Source organism: Schistocerca piceifrons, chromosome 11 (genome assembly GCF_021461385.2).
Source record: "Schistocerca piceifrons isolate TAMUIC-IGC-003096 chromosome 11, iqSchPice1.1, whole genome shotgun sequence".
Classification (NCBI taxonomy): Eukaryota; Metazoa; Arthropoda; class Insecta; order Orthoptera; family Acrididae; genus Schistocerca; species Schistocerca piceifrons.
In genome coordinates, this window is record NC_060148.1 from 22699718 (window position 1) to 22723982 (window position 24265).

The 24265-nt window shown below is 38.9% G+C and overlaps 1 protein-coding gene across 1 annotated transcript; it reads right to left on the bottom strand.

Annotated features, from left to right (window-relative positions):
* Nucleotides 1-9020: 9020 nt before the first annotated feature.
* On the bottom strand, nt 9021-19506 carry LOC124719998 (DNA-directed RNA polymerase II subunit Rpb4). Its single transcript, XM_047245229.1, has 4 exons — nt 19331-19506; nt 18303-18483; nt 12379-12474; nt 9021-9967 (listed from the first exon to the last, which is right to left on the bottom strand). Exons 1-4 carry the CDS (start codon nt 19392-19394, stop codon nt 9889-9891), a joined length of 420 nt encoding a protein of 139 aa, XP_047101185.1. The 5' UTR covers nt 19395-19506; the 3' UTR covers nt 9021-9888.
* Nucleotides 19507-24265: the final 4759 nt, after the last annotated feature.

Genomic DNA, 24265 nt, shown 5'->3' on the forward strand with positions numbered 1-24265 from the left:
GACCACCTGCGGCTTCTGCAGTGGTTTAAAAATTTGTTGCTCCAGTGTAGGGTTCCGACAGTGTTTGTGATGGACAATGCAGCATACCATTCTGCGATTTTAGACAAAACTCCTATCACTAGTGACCGTAAAGAAACTATGGTGCAGAGGCTGCATAAGAGAGACATTGCTGCGGATGTGAGCATGACAAAGCTGTTGTTACACTTGCTCGTGAAACAAAATAAGGCTGTGACAGCTAAATATGTTGTGGATGAAATTGCAAGTGAACAGGGTCAATTGGTAATTAGGCTACCACCGTATCACTGCCATTTTAATCCAATTGAATTGGTCTGAAGTGATGTCCAGGTGTGCATTAGAAGTAACAACAAGACTTTTACTGTAACAGAAGTGGAAAGGCTGCTACATGAAGGTCTTGCTACTGTAGACACTACCTCATGGAGGAAGAAAGTAGACCTTGTTTAAACCCATAGGAGAAGCACAGGCTCTAGACGTGATTATAAATGAAAATGAACAATTAATGATTTCTCTTGATGATGATGACGACAACGGTTTTAGCACCAATTCTGGTGGTAGTGAAGGAGAACTGGATGGAATTGTGCTACTGACATCATAAATTGGTGAGTGTAAATGTATACAGAATTAATTCTGTCTCTCTGCAATTGAGTAGGCTATGCACGTTTTGCTTTATTTCTCTCTATGAGTGTGGATAGCGTGTTCTTTGGTATGCTTAGGATTACATTATTATACGATGTTTTACAGGCAGCTATTGTGGTAACTATTTGGAACAACTTTTCATAGATACTGTCATAACTTTGGGTGTTTATTTCCCAGTTTCATATACTATCAAATGCTGAGTCTCCGTCATCGTTCTCACCATTGTTAGAAAAACGTACTTCACTGTACTTATGTATAAACAGTGATTGTAGCTTACATTTACAAAACATACTGCAGAGTTGTGGGTGTGTGGGGTGGCAGCTATTGCAACCTCGCAATCACAGTATAGCTAACTACACGTGAGCTGTCAAGTGACATGTTTCCTGGCCCAGGTATAGGTGCAACCAGGAGGTTAGACACAGGGCAGAACAGGGATGGACTAGATGGGTAAAGGCAATGACTAACAAACGTTGGGATCAGGAGGATTATGGGAATGCACGAAATATTGCAGGGTTCCCACCTGCACAATTCACAAAAGCTTCTGTTGGTAGGAAGGATCCAGATGACACAGGTAGTGAAGCAGTCATTGAAATGAACAATGCTGTGTTGGGTGGAGTGCTCAACAACAGTGTGGTCCAATTGTTTCTTGACCACAGTTTGTCAGTGGCTACTCATGTGGACAGACAGCTTGTTGGTTGTCATGCACATGTAGAATGCAGCACAGTGGTTGCAGCTTGTAGATCACATGGCAGGTTTCACAGGTATGGGATAGGTGCTGTTTGTGAAAGGACTGGAGTAGTGATGGTGGGAGGATGTATGGGACAGGTCTATTACAGGGATGTGAGCCATGACGCAAGGTTTTGGGAGCAGAGCTTAAGTAGAGATAGATGAGGATATTGTGTAGATTCAGTGGGCCGCAGAATATCACTGTGGGAGGAGTGGGAAGGATAGTGGGCAGGACATTTCTCATTTTAGTACACGACATGAGGTACCTGAAACCACGGCAGAGAATGTATTCAGTTGCTCCAGTCCTGGATGGACTGCTCCAATGTGGCTGGATGGTGGGGGTTTTGGGAGTTGTTGGGTGACTAGAAAGATAATGCAAGGAAGATCTGTTTTTGTACAAGGTTGGGAGGGTAATTACGATCTGTAAAGGCCTCAGTGAGACCCTCGGTCTATTTTGTGAGGGACTGCTCGTCATTATAGATGTGACCGCTATGGGTAGCTAGGCTGTATGGAAGGCACTTCTTGTTACGGAACGGATGCTGCAGTCGAAATGTAGGTATTGCTGGTGGTTGGTAGATTTTATGTGGACAGAGATACTGATATAGCCATCTTTGAGGTGGAGGTCAACATCGAGGAAGGTGGTTTGATGGGTTGGGTAGGACCAGGTGAAGTAAATGGGGAGAAGGTGTTGCGGTTCTTGAGGAACATGGATAGGATGTCCTTGCCCTTGACCGAGATCATGAAGATGGCATCAGTGAATCTGAACCAGTTGAGGGGTTTGGGATTCTGGGTGTTTAGGAAGGATTTCTCTAGATGGCCCGTGAATATGTTGGCATAGGATGGTGCTATGCGGGTGCTCATAGCAGTACCCCTAGTTTGTTTGTAGATAATGTCTTCAAAGGAGAAGTAATTTTGGTTGAGGATGTAGTTGGTCATGGCAACTAAGAAAAAGGTGGCTGGTTTGGAATCCGTTGGGCATTGGAAAGGTAGTGTTCAATGCAGATGAGTAGGAAAAACAATCCATAACATTTGAATACGGCATTAGTAATGTGCCGCATGACAGTGTCACATCAATTAAATATGTAGGCCTGACATTGAAAAGTGAATGAAATTAGAATAAGTATGTTAAATTGATAGTCAGGAAGGTGAATGCTCAACTTTGTATTATTAGGAAAATGTTTAGCTCAAAGTATAACAGAAATGCGATATAGAATGCTGGTGCAATACATTCTTTAAAGCTTCTTGAGTATTTGGGAACCCTACTATATTATATTAAAGAAAGGTATCGAAGCAATTCAGAGGCATACTGCTAGGTTTGTTACCGGGAGGTCTGATCAACATTCAGGTGTTACAGATATGCTTCATGAACTTAAATGGGAATCCCTGGAAGGAAAGACAACACTTTTTGAGAGGCACTATTGTGGAAATTTAAAGATCCAGTATTTCAGGCTGACTGCAGATAAATTCTATTGCAAGCAATGTACATTTCCCATAAGGACTACGAAGATAAGACGAGAAAAATTAGGGCTTGTACAGAAGTGGAACAGGGAAAGAAATAACTAGTAGTGGTACATGGTAACCTCTGCCATACACCGTATGGTGGTGTGCAGAGTATGTATGAAGATGCAGAAATGTTATGTACATCTACTGCAGATACCAGACTGTAGCTGAATGCTATCAAAGGGAAGTAGTAGTAGAGAAGAGAGTGGATTGTGGTTGAGGCCAATCCTGCAGGCTATTAAATTTTCACACTGGACATAAAGGAAAGGAAACAGAGTACATATTACAATTAAAATTCACAAACATGAACTAAAAACACTGATGCTTACCAATGACACTGTAATTCTGCCAGAGCCGGCAAAGGAACTGGAAGATCATTGGAATGGAACAGTTAAGTGTCTTGAAAAGAGGTTATTAGCCGAGTATCCAAAAAGTAAAACAAAGGGAATGAATGGAGTCGAATTAAGTTGGATGATGCTCAGAGAATTAAGATTAGAAAATGAGACTTCTGATTTTAACTTCAGGAAGCAAAATAAATGCTGATGTGATGTAATTTATTGGCTGCACAAAGTAATAAAATTAAGGTGATAAAAAAATTATTTTTGTGTGTGTGTGTGTGTGTGTGTGTATATATATATATATATATATATATATATATATATATATATATATAAAAACAAAGATGAGGTGACTTACCGAACAAAAGCGCTGGCAGGTCGATAGACACACAAACAAACACAAACACACACACAAAATTCAAGCTTTCGCAACAAACTGTTGCCTCATCAGGAAAGAGGGAAGGAGAGGGGAAGACGAAAGGAAGTGGGTTTTAAGGGAGAGGGTAAGGAGTCATTCCAATCCCGGGAGCGGAAAGACTTACCTTAGGGGGAAAAAAGGACAGGTATACACTCGCACACACGCACATATCCATCCACACATACAGACACAAGCAGACATATTTCAGAAAATATGGAACAGTGTTGGTGTTGATATTTCGTGGACAATGTTAATGAAAGCAACAGAATAACTGGGGGAATATTGCTTCTGATGCCAAAATTTTATCCTTTGCATGATTAACATGTAAAGCAGGTTATGCAACAAGAGACCATCATTGTTAAAAAATTATGAACAACTAAAAAAATTGGGATCTCACAAAAGTAATTCCAAATTTGCCAGCCAAAAGCATTTATATATAATTTTTCCCACGTGGAATGTTTCCTTCCATTATATATATATATATATATATATATATATATATATATATATATATATAATCATAACTTTCAGAAAATATGGAACAGTGTTGGTGTTGATATTTCATGGACAATGTTAATGAAAGCAACAGAATAACTGGGGGAATATTGCTTCTGATGCCAAAATTTTATCCTTTGCATGATTAACATGTAAAGCAGGTTATGCAACAAGAGACCATCGTTGTTAAAAAATTATGAACAACTAAAAAAATTGGGATCTCACAAAAGTAATTCCAAATTTGCCAGCCAAAAGCAGTTTTGTAATGGCAATGCTTTGTGCATTAATAAGGCACATAGGAAAGCTCCGAAAGGTCTAAAATTGAAACACGAAAATCCTGAGTGTCAGAAAGGACAACGTTATTTTACTTACTTGTGCAGCAAAAGCCCAAAAAGAAAGCATATTGTGCTGTGACTTCTGCCAAGTCCTATTAAACTAAGACGATTGACAAAAGTAATGCCTCCACCTTCATAACTCTGCAACGTTTGGCAGCATTGATACGCAGCAGGTACTGGCTTGTTCCGTAGCCTCTTCTCTACAGCTCCAGTTGGCGGGAAGCCTTAGCACTGAACGGTTGTGTTGTTACAGTGTATAGTATGGAACCCTGCACAGGCTGTCAGTCAATGTTATTTAAGCAACGTGCAGTAATTGAATTATTGACAGCAGAAGGTGTCAACCCAAAGGAGATTCATCAGAGAATGAACCAGCGAGTTTCACAAGTAAAATGTTGACAGACTGATTCAGGATGATCGTCATATCACTCAGAGAGAAACTGCAAGCACAATCGGCATTTCACAAGAACGTGTGGGTCACATTATTGCTTTGCTTGACTATTGGAAGATCTGTGCACAATGGGTACCCTGGATGCTGACTCTTGAAACGAAAGCGCACAGACTCGAAATTTGCCAGGAACTCCTCTAGAATTAAGAGGATGAAAACGCCTTTCTCCATTCAATTGTGACAGGAGACAAAATGTTGGAAAAATCATGGTCACAGTGTTCTGGGACGCAGACGGTGTTATCCATGTTCTTTGATCATGGAACAACAATAAATTCAGAGCGTTACATCGCAACGCTGTGAACACTGAAAGAATGGCTAACGAGGGTCCAAAAGGAAAAGGGAAATGTTTTTCTGTAGCATGACAATGCCAAATCACACACTTCTCATGTGCCACCACAGCAGAACTTCAAGAGACTGAATCTCACCACCGTACAGCATCCTCCATACAGTCCAGATTTAGCACCGTCTGACTTCCATCTGTTCCCGATAATGAAAGACGATCTGCGGGGACATCATTATGCTTCTGATGAAGACGTTCAGAGAACTGTGAGACTGTGGTTGCCGAAACAGTCGACTTCTTCCGTGACGTTTTCAGAAAACTTGTTCATCGTTGGCAGAAATGTATCCAATTGGCTGTTGATTATGTGGAAAAGTGAATATTGGTAATTAGAGATCACATTCTAAGGATTATTTCTGCATTTGATTTATTAAAATATTCCCGTTCAACCTCAATTAACAAAGGTGGAGGCTTTGCTTTACATTCAATGCTCATACAATGGGTATAATTTCAGAGCTTAGTCAAGATAAGAAATGTTCTTGGAGATATTTGTATGTTAAAGTTACTGTGTGTGCTCACTACAGATTACAAACAAATTCGCATGACACTTTCAAAAAAGTGCTTGGCGCATTTTAAGAAAAACAGAGGTGAGTTTTTGTGTCAATATGTGACACTGGATGAAACACATTGATACACTGTTACACACCCAAAGTTAAACAGCAGTCCAGGCAGTGGACAGAAGACTGTCTCTCAAATCCAAAGAAGGCAAGGATGGTGCCATCAGCAGGAGAGATCATGGCATCAGTATTTTCAGATGTGAAAGCAATTTTGTTGATTGACTATCTGGAAAAATGTAAAACCACAAGTGGCGAATACTATTATCAACTTCTAATGAAAGTGAACACAATCGTTTGTGAAAACAGACCTGGCTTAAAGAAGAAAAATATTATCTTCCATCAGAACAATGTATCGGCCCACAAAAGTGTCTTGACAATGGGGAAATTGAGGGGTTTGTACTACAAAGTGCTGGAAAATCCACCCCATTCCCCAGATTTGGCTGCCTCGGACTTCCATCTATTCTCGAAACAGAATAAATTCTGCACCAGTTAGCATTTTTTGTACAGTCGAGAAGCCATTGAGGTGGGTACTTTGTGGTGCTTACGGAGGAACACTTCTGGGTGAAATGTATTAATATTAGAGGAGATTATGTCGAAAAATGAAATGTATTGATATTAGAGGAGACTATGGTGAAAAATGAAATTTCTTTGAAAGCATAAATTGTCGTTTTCACTATCAGGCCAAGAACCCCTCAATCTGCACTCGTAGACAAAGGCACCAGTGTTGATGCCATGTTCCTTGGCTTCAGGAAAGCACCCAACACAGTTTCACAATGTCATTTTGTGAACAAAATAGACCTTAATATGTATTTGAACAGATTTTTAAATGGATTCAGGACTTCCTTGCAGATAAATGTCAATACATGGCTCTTAACCGAACAAAACTAGCAGATGTAAAGGTAGTGTCAGGGGCACCCCAAAGAAGGATGACAGTACCATTACTATAAAAAAAATATACAAATGAGCTAGTGGATAACATTCGAGGATGCACGAGGCTTTTTGCTGCCACTAAGTATTTAAGGAGACTGAACAGCTAACATTATTAGTCTCCTATTCGAACTGAGGATGAAAGCACCCAGTCTTACTGCGTATAAAGTAAATTCTGTACCCACATGTTTGAAATGTTTGTGTACAGTGTATTTGAGGCAGGACATGGGAATCAGCCAGGTATTCACTTAGTGGGATATGGGAAACTGCATGAAAGCTGCCCGCAGTTGACCCTGCACTGTCGATCAATCAATCAGATTCAGTCCAGGGTTGGCATACCTGCCTGTCCCGGAAATGGTCGCATTAACATGTATTGCTACCCGGGTGGGTGGGCTTTTTGCAAACAGTACAGTTGGCTATAAGGTGGCAGTGCCAGAAGACTGCAACAAATTGCAGAAATATGTACAGAGGACTGATGACTGGTGCAGTGACAGGCAGCTGACCCTAAATGTAAATAAATATAATTACGGCACATAAACAGAAGAAACAGAAGACATACAGAATGAAATGTAACGCACACGTGCACACACAGACACACACATGCACGTACGCACGAAGAAATGGACGGGCTCCAACAACAAACAGGTTGTTCCATCGCGGGGTCATTTAGTCAGCATGAGAGCACTATGGAGAAGCTCGAAAAACTACAGTGGTAGCCTCTACAAGAGAGCTGTTATGTATCTTGGAGAGGTTTATCACTGAAATCCTAAGAGAATAGGTTCTGGAAAGAATTGGACATGTTACTTCCTCCTTGTGAAATGACCACAGAAAAGCAAACAAATGGAGAAATTAGAATAGGTACAGACCTTTACAGGCAGTCATTCTTCCCACACACCGCACCATCATATGCCTTGCAGGGTATAGACATGGATATACATACAGCTCTCCACAATAGCCTATCCTGTGCAAGCATCTTCATCTCTTATGCAACCTGCTTACTGTTGTGAATTCTCCATCTCCCTTCACAATTTTTACTCCTCCCCCTCCCTCTGACCCTCCATTACGAAACTGACAAGTCCTAGATGCACAAGCTGCATCCTTATCAACCGCCCCCACCCTTTTTTTTTTAATTTTTTTTTTTTAGTCAAATTGTCTCATCAAATTCTTTCTCCCCATTTAAGTTTTAATCTCTTCTTGGCATAAATGTTTACCATCCTTATTCACTTCTGTACAAGGCTACACTCCAGACAAATATTGGGGGAAAAAAAAGGATACATTCTCACAGAGTTATGCTCTACCAAAACTACAGTCCAGTAGTTTTCGTATAGTACATCAATGACATAGTAAATGGACGACTTACCAACAGCATTTGTAGCATCGGTATGGAAAGAAACAAACGAATGTATGCAAGAGAAACTGGTAGTCGACACCTCTTTGTTTTTATGTTTTTCTTTTCTTCACATTATGAGAATTGCACATTGCTCGGTGTTAGTAAATTGTGTATTTTGTACCCTTAAAAGTAATAAGAATTAGTTGATCACTTCCGCAGTTTTATGTAAACAAAGCAATTAGTTTCGATGCAAGTACAGTTTACTTGCACCAACACGAAAATAATCTATACAATCACTGTTGTTATTTTATACTCAATGGAATGTTCTTCGTATGATCAAAGGTAAGGGTTTCTTGTCATCACCGATAAGCGTGAAAGTTGTTTATGAATAACAAACACATTTTATACAAGGTCGACGAAGTATCAAATTGATGTTTTATTTCACAGTTTTTTAAATTTTTTAATTTTGTTTTCTACCATTAAATGATAAATCTGTATTGCTTTTTTATTTCTGCTACAACATTTCTCTGTTTCATATTACAAATCAAAAATTTTTGTTTTGTTACAAGATCTGTTTATTCTTAAGTAAGAGATAAGAGGGTAACTATGTAGAACAAAAACGTTCTGTCGATTAGCTGGCACTTTATATAGATCCTCACTCATTCTCTAGATAGCTCACAGTTTCCGATTTTTAGGGGAATCTAGTGAGACACTGATCACATGGGTAAAGACAGTGATCATTATGAGGTGATGCCTGATAAATGTGCAACACACCCAATGTAAAGGTAAGGTGGATGCAACATTAACTGACTAAAGCTGCTAGGTAAACTACTGTAGTCTACACTTATTTACGGTAGTACGCTAGTTTTACGACTCAACACACTCCCATTCAAATTTATATTTGATGTCCACAAATGTCTCTTTTTCATAAACTGTTTTCTCACTAGTGCAAGTGTGTGTGTGTGTGTGTTGAAAATAGGAGGGAGGGGGTTTGGACTCGCACTTGTAGCCCAAAGAGGGATTCATCTGAAAGCTATAAAAACTCAATCTTTCTCATGTAGGTACTGACAAGTCAACTCTTCGGTGAGTTGTTACCACTATTTATTAGATCAGTTACTCAAATATTGTCCTGAAAAATGAAACTGATCACATCTGGACACTTGATGACAGACCACTGACCAATATTTCCTTTCTTTTTGAAATTAGTTACAGGTGGATGCTAAGATCCATATTGAAATAAACAAAACAGTTCTTCAATCATGCAAGTTATGACAGGTGTGGAAACTGGAAAGAAAAAGACTGCTGCAGCAGCACAATCCCTTGTTTCTGGAATGTCAGTTTTTACAAAATAAAAGTTCCTCTACGCACCCAATATTCCAATCAACATCACATTGCCATCACAAATGTGTTAAATACAGGTAAAAATTGAGAAACTGCGGAAGTTGTGTGTTTCTATTACTAACTATCCTGATGTGACTACTGTTCTATTCTTGAATTTAAGTTTCCAGTAGTTTGTTTCATTTACTGATCAAATATTTCACTGTTTTGTAACAAAATAAGGGAAATCAGTTGGAGTAATTATACAGACTAACTTCAGCTGACCCATTTTTAAATGCAATGAATGACAGTAATAACTGAAATCACACTTGTGTGGCAAAATAACTTACAAGTCCATTAAACAAATGCCAGAAAAACCCTATCAAAGAATATAAACTCAACACAGAAAACTTTGCTTAAAACAACAATCATCCCCTACAACGATACATATGTGCGACTCGTTGCCGGCAGCCAGGCATCAAACACATGCAGTGCACAGTGCACAATCATCAGTACTGGAGGCTCCTCTTCGTCTGGATGTCTTCCAGGATCTGTCGCAGCTCCTCGTCTTCAAATCTCCCTTCCAGGCTGTAGAGAAAAAGAACGCAGAAGCTGTTATATAATCTGCAAATTGTACAGTATTTATTAAGATGAGCTCACTCTAAAGTTACACAAGATGGGCAAAATAATATGTTAGGCCAACAGATGTGTGTGGTGGTTGTAATGTTTTGATCTACCACTTTGCCATTCCTTACAGATATCCAAATTATTAAAAGATTTAGTAACAATGAAAACAATCAATTTTTACATTAACTCAACACAATGTTTTAGCAGTAATCGCTGTCTTGCACATTACCTTGTCTTCCACCTTTAAGCTATCAGGTTTTCAATTCTCATCCAGTGTAGTTTCCAACTATCAGTCTTTCCTTCTCATCCCGTCATGTAAGTCTCCCCTGACCCGCGGTTCTGTGTGACTTTTCTGAAATCCACCCCGTTTTTCCTAGAACTCTCCAGTTCTTTTCCTTCACCCCTCTTCCTTCCCCTTTAACCCTTCTGCCTGAGGGAGCCACAGGCTCCAAAAGCTTGCCTAATTATAAACTTTTTATGCGTGTGCTCTGCTGCTGTTTAGTGATTATATTTTTTATCTATCCAAAATAATTTAGTAAGGAAGCTGCTAGTACAGTCTAATATATACTACCACAACACTCGCTGCTGCTGTTGAAAACTTATCATCAGACAGCTGGAACAACACTAGTGCCTCTCAAGGAAAGAAAGCCACCAGTGATAAGATTGATGTTTGTTTTTAATTTTTTTTTTCTTTTATGAAATTAACAAAATAGTTGTTCTATTTACTACTAATCACTAACAGATTACTAACTGATAAAGAGATGTGAATTATTGTGTAAGAAATATAGAAATAGCTGACACACACTGGTTCAGTGAAGTGAATAAGCATATAATTTTAGCTTACTCAGCTGAAAGCAAGAAAGACATGCATGTCACACATGAGATGCATACATTTCTGTCGTCGTCTGTTCTGATGCTAGGCACTTTCCTTGAATGTAACAATTTTGTACAGATTCTAATGATTCACACAGTCTTACACTTCACTTGACTTTCTAATACATGAATATTTTGTAAATATAATTACTTTAACTTCACAAGCAGAAGTGTTGAAGGTGATCGCTCTTTGTGGTGGAGGAGGCGGCTAGTGTTTAACTCCCCGGCAACATGGAGGTCATTAGAGATCGAGCATAAGTTTGGATTAGGGAAGGATAGGAAAGGAAAGCAGCTGCGCCCTTTTGAAGGAACCACCCAGGCATTTGCTTTAAGCGATTCAGAGAAAATCTAATCATCATTATCCTAAACCCAAGTCCAATGTGCTAACCACTGTGCCCCACTCACTTTGCTGCTTGTGCCTCAGATGTAGCAACAACTGTGTAAACTGGTTTCTTCTGTGGTGGAAAACAGTTATATTGCATGACACTTTACAATCACGTCATGTCTGTGTGGTTTCCCCTCAAGTTACAGCTGCGGTGGCACTAAAAACTGTAGGTCCTGCATTCCACAGAGGTTTCCTATGTTTCACACTGACTGACTTGACTGCAAACGTAGTGGAGAAAACTTCACATAGGTGAGTGGGTATATGCAAAACATCAAGTCTTCTGCTGTTTATTGACCTAATTTCTGTTCTTAAAAGTAAATGGTATTCTTCATTAATTATCTGTAGGTTACAAAAGAGTCATAAATAAACTGTGCTGTAATGTACCGATTCCTGTCTCTCAACACCCGCACGAAACTGAACTGAGAGAAATTTGGTATAGATTTTTAGTTATTGGTGACTTTTACGGCACTACATACACTGCCTGTTGTAAAAGCTATGTTACAAATCAATATAAATTGTGCTATTTGCACTAATCCAGTATCTTAATCAGCACTGTAGCCTTCGGTCTGCTTGGGGTATTGCAGGCACACTTTACAACAAAAAGGGGCAGAAGTGTAGTGACTGTATGTGTTAGACTGTGCTGCTACTCGGCTTTTTTATACGGTTGCAGATAACCTTCTGTTGCTAGATTAGTACGAAGGCTATCCAGAAAGTACATTACGTTGTCACAAACTAAAGAATTGGAAAAAATGTTTTATTCATTTGAAAGAAACAGTTAAATACTACTTGTCAATATCAAAACAATGGAAATTCCAGGTTGGAATATCAACAACATTAGGAAAACTACAGATTGCTGCTCACTGTAAAGATGGCCCTTTGAGTAGCAGACTGACACAAAGAAAACACTGTTACTCATTATAGGTTTCAGCCAAAGTCTTCAACAAGGCAAACACACACGTTCAAACAAGCAAGTACACCTCACTAACACATGACTGCCATCACTGGCCAGAGCAGCCACTGATCTCACAATGAAAATAATGTGTCACACATTCTAGCCAATTACACCTTACTTGTGAGATTTACATTTATTATACTGGGTTACAGGAACCATTACCTCGGAATCAGCGACTTTGCTTCTTCGGGGTTCTCCGGACACAGGTTCGCCAACGAAGCCAGTTCAAATTTGTGCAGCTTCTTTTGTGCTAGCAGACTGAAACATGCAAGCAGTCAGCAAGTAATAGTCAAACAAGTCCACACTGATTGTACTTTTATGTGCTGAAACTAGTGCACTTCCCAGTCCTGTGTAAATGCATCACTCTCCACTGTTTATATTCACACTGGCATAACACAAACTGACACAAATCGTACGAATAGTATGAGTAAATTTCAAAAAGTAACTTCCACATTATTATGGCAGGCCAAGTAACTTTTACTGAATGCTACACTGCACTTCCAAGAACATGAAACTAGTTTCCAACAATCACCATGTCTCTCGAAACAATGGTTGGAACATTCTACCAACTGTTCAATTCCTCAACGACAGAACAGGGACAATAAAATTCCCCACTTTTCCCCAGTTAAAAATACACCTTTTTTGACTGAATGTACATTTTTCCCACGTTAGGTGACAATACATTTGCCCCCGGAGCTGCAAAACTTATCAAACCTTTGAATGGTAAAGGTTTTCTACATTAGTGTAGAACTTCCCGGCACTTTAGGAAAGGAAATCCAGTAAAAAAAATGCACTTTGAAAAAGACCTTTGATGCACAGTATAATGTCCATTGCATATTTTTGTATTACAAAAGTATAAATACAAATTCCACCAAATACAGTATTTACGAATTCCACCAAATACAGTAGCTTTCAATGCATTGCAATTTACATTGCACTGCATTTTTGTCAGCCAGTTATAGCTCACATCAGGTGATCTTGGCAGCCAATGAGAGCAGATATTCAGAGTACAGGATATGAGACACAAATGTGCCAGTAAAATCTGAAATAATGGCATAAATAGGTAGTCTTCTGGACCCAAATTCTTTTTAATTAGTTGGTCCTCAAAGTCGTAAGTTTTGAATGAGAGTCAAATGCTCTGTGATCTAAGAAATTCATCACACATTCCCACGTGCAACAAAATACATCTTGTAAATAGTCTCCACGGGTTTTCCACCGGATCACGTTATGCAAATTCCACAGTATTTCCTCAGAGCAACTGTCAGACATCTTCAGGTGATTCAACCTTGCTGGTGGCTAGGTACAACTGACAGTATCCGCACGTTGATGCCCCGTTACTTGAGCACGCGCGCAAAGAATTCTCAGCCGCGGAAATTGCGCATGTGCAAGGATTTGCAGATAGATGGTGCCATATTCAAACTCCCTCTGCTGAAATTCACAGAGCTGCTCTCCTGTGCGTGCGCTGTAACTGCGTTTGCCAACAGTGTAGCCAGTCGTTACTCACCAATGGCTGTACTAGACCAATGTTACAACGGGCCCGTTATCGAAGAATCTTGACTTTCATGTCGTGATTTAATAGCAGTCAATGTAGGGTTCCAGGCTGTGCTCAGCTGAAATCCCGTATCCTTGTTGATGAGATTATCAGCTGTATGGGTATGTATTGCTTCCTTAATGACGCAATCCCAAAAAGATGATGCCGGGGATAAAACTTCCGTCTTTTCATCCATCATACGATGTCCTGTACTGAGACAGTGTTCCGCAATTGCCGGCTTTTCCGGCTGACGTTGATATTCATCGCAGCGTTTTTGTACTGTGCGGAATGTCTTGCCTATATATGCTGCCCTGCACTGACAAGGAATCTTGTTCACACCACATTCCCTCAGGCCAAGGTCATCCTTAACCAAACCCAACAGGTTTCTCTGTTTTGCAAATGGTTGGGGGGGGGGGGGGGGGGAAGAAAAAAAAACCACTTAATTCCATATCTTCTGATTCTTGATGACATGGCACCAAAGTACGGCAAAAACGCCGAAGTGGTGGGTGTCTTCGTATCTTCATTCTGCTCCATAGACTGAACTTGCCTGGGCCTGAATGCATTACATATCTGTCTCTCAGAATAACCGTCTTTTCGGAACACTGTCTTGAAATGTTGTATTTCACTTGACGAGTTTTCAGCATTAGATACCACATGTGCTCTATGAACTAACGTACATAAGGCACTAGCCCATTGTGCAGGATGATGGCAGCTTGTGGCCTGCGGATATAGATCTGTATGCGTTGGCTTGCAGTAGACGCTGGGTCCCAAGATTCCATCTGCTTTCCTTTGTACTAAGATACCAAGAAAAGGTAAAGTACCATCTTTTTCCACTTCCAGTGTGAAGTTTCTATTCAGATGGAGCAAATTCAGGTGCTGAAGAAACGTAGGTAACCAAGTCCATGTGACCACACCACACCACACACATACTGCAGAAAACAAGAAGGTTTGAGAGTGGCTGACTGTAGTGCTTTTTCTTCAAAAGCCTCCATAAAATAATTGGCCACCACAGGAGACATAGGGCTTCCCATGGCGACACTGTCTACTTGTTCAAAATATTGGTCATGAAATAAGAAGTGTATTGAAGTAAGCATGTGTTTAAATAATGCTACTATGTCCTCAAACTTGTTTCTAATGAGCTCCATAGAGTCCTGCAAGGGCACCTTTGTAAATGAAGACGAGCTTCATAGAGTCCTGCAAGGGCACCTTTGTAAATAAAGACACAACATTGCAACTTACTAAGAGATCTGATGATTGCAATCTACAAGTTTTCAGTCAACCGATGAAATCTTTAGAGTGAAGCTGCAGCTTCACTGTACTGTGCAGTTCATTCCCCCCTCGTGTCCTTTGCTGTTGGGCAGGCAGAACTGAGAATCGTTGTGAAAGAAAGTTTACTGAACAGCATTCTCAGTCTTTGAGTAGCTTTCAGGAAATGCTTTCCAGACAACATTCTGCATGTGATATGAAATGTAGCATAGTGGAATAATTTTTCTTATTATATTGCTACCCAACACATTTTTTTCCTGCTCTTCCTTCCACAAATAAGACATATACTAAGCCTGTAGTAAATCTCCAGTTTCTTGACTGGGGTGTATCTTTAAAACTTTATTATTCAGAGTAATTTCCTGGTAGCTGATAACAGTATAAATTGTTCACATGGAAACATTTCATTTTAAGTCATATTCAGTAATTCTAATTCATGGAAACAAAACATGCACTTGCAAATCCCTACATCTACACGATTACTCTGCAATATGTACTTCAGTATTTGATAGAGGACAGAAGGTTCAGTCTTTTTTTTAACCATTTCGGTCTCAAATACTGAACACACGTCTTTTTGTGTGAGCTCTGATGAATACCAGCTTTGTTTTAGCAACTGCCACTCCAACTTATCATATCTGTGACACACGTACGTGTGTGTGTGTGTGTGTGTGTGTGTGTGTGTGTGTGTGTGTGGGGGGGGGGGGGGGAAGAAGTCAGGAGAGCACAGAGGCCAGGGAATGTCAACGTGCTGAGAAATTGCACATACGGAGAAAAATTATCACACTGAGTCCAGTGAAACCGTTGCTGAATGAGCAATGACATCATCTTCTTAAAACCACATGTTCTGTATTTTAAATATGACAAAGTCTTGCATGGGGCTTACAACCCTGTTGAAATACAAGAAAATTATAACCAATGTTGGTAGGTTGCTATCAGTCAATGGAGGTTGGCTGAACTTCTTTATTACATTAGGTATTTCAGGTGTAACACATCATCAGATCTGTCAAAAAATTATTTTAAAACAATCATAAGCACATAGTAATCCAGATAAAGAAGTGATGCGGGAATGTATGTCACACATCGCAATTTAGGTAGTACAAATAAAGTTCTTAGGACACTTGCTAGCCACCAACCACTGGACTAACAAAAGGAAAAAAATGACAACCGAGGATCACAGGATTCGTCAGAAAACTTACAAACAACAGTCCTAATCTGTACTATGCGGTGTCACAAACCTATCTGTGACATTTCCTATTTCTAACAGCTAACCAAATGTATGTACTAAACATTTTATAAGTTTTATTACATACTGAAATATATGTTTGGTATGTATCTACAGAAATAGAGTTTTTTATTTTATTTTATTTTCAAACAACGGCTAATCACTGGGAGAATGTGTGACTCTTCTCAAAACTACAATTCTAATTAATAAATTGTGCTTTTCACGGACAAAGTCACACATTACAACTTGACACAAATGCTTGAACTCGTTTCTACAAAAGACATTATCTGCTTGTTTTGATCTCATCAGCTTCTTGCAACCAGCTGTTCGAACACAATGTTGTATTGCTTTGAAATGGTTTGAATCATATCTCTTGGAGAGGAAACAAAGGGTAGTAATCACATTAAATGGAGCAGCTTGGACCCATTTTATTCCTGTTCTATGTAAATGACATGCCTCTCAATATAAATACTCATTTAACTTTGTTTGCAGATGATACTTCTACCCTAATCGAAAATGAAAACTCTGACAATATACCACAGTGTGTCATGAATACGTTAAGTAACCTAGAGACATGGTTCAGTCTAAATGGCTTAAGGCTAAACATCTCTAAAACCCACATGATGAGTTTTAAAATCTAACAGTCAAAAACTGAAGAAATATGTATCATTCACAACAATCCAAAAATGGAAGAACTTGACTGTCAGGTTCCTGGGAATAAACATAGGCAGAACTTTGAGTTTGAATTCCATATAGAATATCTAGCAAATAAATTAAACAGCCTTGCATTTGCAATGGAAATTTTAGCGAGTGCTACTGATATGGCCACCAGTAAAATAGCGTATTATAGCTACTTTGAATCAGTTATTCTATATGGCATAATTTTTGGGGAAAACTCAGAAAAGTTACACGAATTTTTAAGTTTCAAAAAAAGAATCATTCGCAACATGTGTTCTGCGCAGCCGAGGGAATCATGTCGACCATTATTTAAAGACCTAAAAATATTAACTGTCTCCTCTTTATACATCTGAGGTGGAGCTGATCTAACTAAAAAAAATAATAATAATATTAATAATAATAATTTTAAACTCTCATATGACAAGACAAAGAAAACTTCACGCTCACCTGAAACTTCCTGGTAGATTAAAACTATGTGCCGGACCAAGACTCAAACTCGGGACCTTTGCCTTTCATGGGCAAGTGCTCTACCAACTGAGCCACCCAAGCACGACTCATGTGCCATCCTCACAGCTTTACTTCTGCCAGTACCTCGTCTCCTACCTTCCAAACTTCCTGTATTTGCAGGAGAGCTTCTGCTAAGTTGGGAAGATAGGAGACGAGGTACTGGCAGAAGTAAAGCTGTGAGGATGGCACATGAGTCGTGCTTGGGTGGCTCAGTTGGTAGAGCACTTGCCCGTGAAAGACGAAGGTCCTGGGTTTGAGTCTCGGTCCGGCACATAGTTTCAATCTGCCAAGAAATTTCATACCAGCGCACACTCCACTGCAGAGTGAAAATCTCACTCTGGCTTCATGCTCACCTCTCATCCCTTAAAACTGTGTGCTCTGACTCCTCAGTATATAGCCATGAAAATTCACAACACAATGAAAGGGTGTGACATAATGAATATGAAGATAAATATTTTAAAAAGAAAGTTACACAATTTTCTAATTAAATGATGCTATTACTCTGTGGAAGATTTCATGATGGATTAAGCGATACTATAAGCTGCATTCCTAAAATGGAATAAAAATTTATGATTGTTATAATAGATGTAAATACTGTTAAATCTGACAAATTTTAAGTAAGTAAACTCTCCACAAAGTATTATTGTGTGACAAAATTTTAAATAAGCAAACTGTATGCTTGACGTGTCTCCTGTACATCAGACATATGTTCTGAAATTGTTTACGTTATGAGATGAATAAAGCACATTTCACATATTCCAACCATACCATTTCGCAAACAGTGCCAAAGTTGTACCACTAACAACTAAGTAATGGCACTGACCCTGTTTTATAAACTTTGTGGACACAGGAACTACAGAAAAAGCTGTCAGAATATAAACTCACCTACGTACAGCGGCAATTGTGTCCTTGTTCTTGAACTTTCGAAAGCGATTGGTGTAGCCCAGCGTCTTGACAAACACCTCTGAGAATTCCTGCTCCTCCTCAGCACTTTCGTTCTGTGCCTTCCGGTGCTCCAGCAGCATGTGCACCTCGCTGATCAGCAGCGTTTCTGCATTCTCGAACTCTGCAAATCACGAATGTTTGTCAGTATGCTCATTTTTTGTTTTCATTTTCTTCCTTTGTCATGTATGATATGTATTAAAGTGCAATAACTCAACTATGGACATACAACAATGCAATGCCTTTTGGGGCACATACGAAAACTAAGTCTGAAACAAGAGCACTAATTTACTTGTGAATAGTTTAAACAGGAATTTGCTTACGTGATTTAATAATAATAAAACTATTGGCTAGGTAACTTAATGTGCCTACTCCCAAACACAAACTGGTTAAAGTTACGTATTGGGCCCCTTCTGAAATTACGGTTGGGGGGACGAACTAATCTGTAGCGCAGCCAGAGGACTAGGTTGGGTTGGAAGATGATAATTTTGTCGTGAATTGGCGAACCAAACGAATATGAAAGCAGAAAATCTGGTTATGGTAACAACTGACTGATAGCGATGCCTAATGTTTACGTCCGTGCCATACAGAGGATCCAACAAGTAACTTTAGACCAATTATCCAATAAGTGATAAATATTAAGAAGGGGGGGCGGGGGGCGCTAATTTTTTTTATTTACCATGAACCATTTATAAATGCCTTACAACCCGTTATGTAAGACCTCGTGCTCTCCAACATACCAGTCATAGCAACCCAGTATAAACAATTACAACTTATTTTATGACAGTATCGTTCACAAATATAAATTTTCATGGGGGCTGAAAACCAACAAGAGAATTATTTTTGCTGTAAATACATGGTACTAGTACGAAATTTCGATCTAATATTCACAAACAAAGTTTTTCTAACCTAAAAATGAATTTGATTTTTCATCGCATGGTAAACAGTAAACTACTACGTTGCTGAAATACCTTTTGGGAACACTAACGCTGCCGCATCTTCTTCTACCATATCTCTTAGAGCAGGATTAGCCATTTTTGCTTACTACGGTTTTTACTGTTTATTAATTAAACAAACACTTCGTAGGATCGTAAATAACACTTTCCGCGACTAATCACGAGTGACGAATGCAATTGTTTAGTGCCTAGGATGTTACAATCTATGACGATTAGTCAAAGTTAATAATAGAAACTACAACGGCTTCCTTCAGACACAGTCTAATTAGACTGTGCTTCAGATAAGTAATGAAGTATACAAGGACGTAAACTACCCATAGCATAACAGTAAAAGCTACAATTGCAGAAAAGAAACACGTTTCTATTAATATGTTTTCGGTTTATATTTGCGACGACTATGAGTTTGTGTGCGTTAGCTACGATAATACGTTTAATAACTTTGGCTGCGGTGGTATTCATTTGTTGTCACAGACGTATGAAAAGCGTGCATTATTTTTAAATATGAAATGAGAAGCGTTCGAAATGTCAGAATTGCGCTCCTGATATTGTTCTAAGATTAGTATATGTTGTGGCAGGCTTCAGCAGTTTTATAGAAATAAGAGTGTTCATACCACCACATGTGAAAATATAGAGAGATATTTTACCAAGCTTGAAAGCAACACAACACTATTTATTGAAGTTGGTCAAATCAAGAACGAGATGTGATAGGCCTATCTTACTAATGTCGTGAATAACAAGGAAAAAAAGCGTATCACATTGTCAGTGCCTAAACAGTAGTGCGCGAGAGCATAGTTGACGCAGAAGGATGACGGACTAAAGAAGACACAAGGAAATACTATGTCTACCAAGAGAAATATAGTTTTTAAAGTGATAGGAAGCCGCAAATAAGTAATAAATCTAATAATATACAGTACAGTATGTGGTAGTGGTACCGGTAGTAATTTATCTCATCTCTAGATCACTTTTACAAGGATAGTGGACATATACAAAGGGTACTGGACATATACAAAAAACAAAACAGGTGTCAAAGTGTTACATCAAAACATTCAGTACCTAAGCAAAAAGTGCCTACAGTTACAGCAAGCACTAAGTGAGGAAAATGCAGACGTAGTTATTCTTACAGAATATGGATTGTCTAGTACTTTAATTACAGTGACTAAACTCGACAACTATACTCTTGAGTAGTAATTTCTGTCAAACAGAACATAAAAGTTGGGGAGTTGTCATATATTGTAAAGACCATCTACATGTCACAAAACTGGATTTTATCACAGAACTTAGTGTAGAAATGACATTTGAAATTTCAGCAATAAAGCTGTTTGTAAATAAAATGCCCCTGATTGTTATAGGTCTCTACAGATCTCCTAGTACTGGACAAGTTCCTACAAAACATGGGGAAAATTGTATGTAATAAGTATAAGGGAAATACAGAAGCGTCCGATCTTACCCGTCGGCTTTGACCCATGACGTCACAAATGGAGCGGAAACGACTATAAACGACAATTCCAATATGGCGGATATAAAAACATCGCATACGTATTATCCAATATGGCGGATATAAAAACATCGCATACGTATTATAAACACTGAAATACACAAGTTTCACAAAAAGCCTAATGACTCTAACGGGACAAGCGTGGGAAATTGGGGGTTTTTGGGTGGGGACAAACTAAATATACACAAATGTAGCCACCGACCGCCATACAAAACCACGCAAAGCAACGAAATAAATCAACATCACAAAACTGACCAAATACCAAAAAACACATTCCTATCCAGAATCGGACACTTCCCTTGACCTATATAGCTCAACAGAACCTACCGATCACATCCTCCAATACAAAAAAAAAACGAACACTTCCCTTACACCTACATACATCTACAACAGCTCCCAATCACATAAATTACGATCGAACACTTCCGTTGACCTATATAGCTCAACAGAACCTACCGATCACATCCTCCAATACAAAAAAAAACGAACACTTCCCTTACACCTACATACATCTAGAACAGCTCCCAATCACATAAATTACGATCGAACACTTCCGTTGACCTATATAGCTCAACAGAACCTACCGATCACATCCCCCAACACCAACCTAAAAAACCAACACTTCCCTTACACCTACATACATCTACAACAGCTCCCAATCACATAAATTACGATCGAACAAAGATAATAATAAACAAGTGGTACTCGAGGCCAGGCAGGGGGGGGGGGGGCTGCGCCCCCCCCCCTGACCCCCACCCCCCCCCGCCAAAAAAAAACCTCCCAACCTAACCTCGTATTCAGGGCTACGCTACAGATCAATGTGTAGGTCCCTAACGTCACGGGTCAAAGCCGACGCGTGAGATCGGATGTTTCTGTTGACACAAAACATACATCAAAAACAAAAAAAAAAAGGAACTTACCTCAAAAAAGTTCCAGCCCCACAAACTAGATTGGCCACCACAATTACACACAAATGCACACACGCACGCACACACGCGGGAAATACAGAAGCGTCCGATCAACAACTTCGGCGATTAAACCGAATAGTTGTAAGAACTTGATAACTTCTAACGGTGTCTTTCATATCCATTCCTGAACAAAAAACCACAACCAAATACACTCAACAACAAACTCACCCGACGTACAGCAATGAGATTTAAATTAAAACAAACGAAAACCATGAACACACCACCAGAGAGCACCACAAACAAAAACAAGACATCTACAAACACGCCACAATCGCAAAACAAACTCCGCGCCGTAATGACGTCACACACCACAACACGCTTACGTCACGGGTCAAAGCCGACGAGTAAGATCGAAGGTTTCTGTTGACCCAGTATAAGAACATAGGTATTTGTATAGATGGTGATTTTAATATAGATTCCTTAAAGTATACTAAAGATTATGGAAAAGTAAATGATATTCTGTGTATCTATAATTTGTCAGACAGGATTGATGGGCCAACCAGACTTAACTAAAGACTCCTCTAGCTGTATATATCTCTTTTACACCAACTTAGATAACTGAGGAGTTGACATAATAAACCTTCACCTCACTGATCATATTTGCCAGACAATGGAAATACTGAATATGTACAATTCAAAAAATACATACAAGATGATTCAAATAAGATGTACAAATGAAAAATGTTTAGAGAAGTTGGGGTCCGCACTGCAGTCTGAGACATGGACTTACATATATTGTGCAGAAAATGTTGCAGACAAATGGAATAACTTTTATAACACTTTCTTTGTCCATTTCAATGTAACATGTCCAGTCACTTTCAAAATGAAATATACTCAAAACCGTATAAGACTTCCTTCAGAAGTAAAATAGCTGCAGAAGAAAATGTTTATTACATGGAAAATATATAAAGAGTTCCAGGACACATCAACTAGAGACAACTACCAAATGTCAAAAAGCCTTTAAACAAGCACTGAATGTATACACAAAGGAAAATATACAACAAAAAATTGTTATCTCAAATAACATAAGCAAATCAGTATGGAACTGTGTAAATGAGAGAATCAGCAGAAAACCAAAGCCTAGTGTCAACAATATCCAACTAGTGACTGATAATGTAAATATTTCAGATCCATATATGGTCAGCAGTGTTTTTAATACCCACTTTTTAAATTCAGGTAACATGTGTGTGACCTCTGACACTGATTACTACAGAACTGCTTACAAAAATGTTTATGTATGAAACAGATACAACTGAAATAGAGGGAATAATAAATAAAATGCAGAACAAATTCTCTACGGGATGGGATAAAATCTCCTCCATTATATTAAAACGATGCAAACATTAACTCATACCTGATCTGGCCCACCTCTTCAATGAAAGTTTGAATAAAGATGTGTTTCCTTCTGAATTAAAATATACAATAGCCACAATTGCACAAAAAAAAGATAGTATCGACAAAGTCGAAATCTACCAAACCATTAGCTTAATTCCATTCCTAAGCAAAATATTAGAAAAGATTATTTCACTATGATTCGAAAACTTTCTTGTCAAAGAAAAATTTATTTATTTATTTATTGTATTTTTTGCATGGAGACACCAACTGGTGGTTTTAGGAAAGGCTATTCAACATCATTTGCCATATGAGATGTAGTGCATATGATACTTATGAAATTAGATGAAAAAGAAAGGGTGGCATGTTTGTTCCTAGATTTATCATGTGCATTCGACACAGTATCTCAAGAGCTGCTACTTGAGAAACTAGAAACTTGTGTAATTAGAGGAATAGCCAAATGTCTCATACAGTCATACCTACAGTACAGATATCAGGTCACACAAGTCACACAGAAAGTGGGCAATGTTATTAAGAAGTACAGCTCCAGTCGAGCTATAGTAATGTGTGGTGTGCTCCAAGGGTCAGTTCTGGGTCCTTTATTGTTCATACTCTATGTTAATGGTCTGTCCACAGAACACAACAGCAAGATACTTAACTATGTGGATGACACAACCGTTGTTAGCTGGGGAACCAACGAGAATGATTTGGCCCAAAATTGTTCTGATGTCTTATTTGGATTGAAGAACTACTTCCAAAACAATCACTTAAACTTAAACATCAATAAAACAAATCAAATGGAATTTCAAATGCACCACAAACAAGATGAAATGCAATGGAGTGTTGTGTCTGATGATGGTTAAGAAGTAAAATTGAAAGATAATCTCTCTTGGGAGCATCATATCGGTTTCTTACGCGAAAAACTTAGCAAATCAATTTATGCAATGTGGACAACATCACAATGTGGACAAGGAAAGTGGCATGGGTCCTACTCTAAATCCCATGCAACTTTCCTTGACGTTGACCTCCATCTGTCCAATGGCCAGCTTCACACGTCCGTCCACATCAAACCCACCAACAAGCAACAGTACCTCCATTATGACAGCTGCCACCCATTCCACATCAAACGGTCTCTTCCCTACAGCCTAGGTCTTC

Bases quoted from the DNA above. Each gene is read 5' to 3' on its own strand.
- LOC124719998 (XM_047245229.1), bottom strand. From the start codon at position 19,394: ATGGCTAATCCTGCTCTAAGAGATATGGTAGAAGAAGATGCGGCAGCG. The intron at 18,484-19,330 runs GTATTTCAGCAA...CGTGATTTGCAG, and splicing joins AGCGTTAGTGTTCCCAAAAG to AGTTCGAGAATGCAGAAACG. The intron at 9,968-12,378 runs GTAATGGTTCCT...TTTTCTCTACAG, and splicing joins GCAAAGTCGCTGATTCCGAG to CCTGGAAGGGAGATTTGAAG.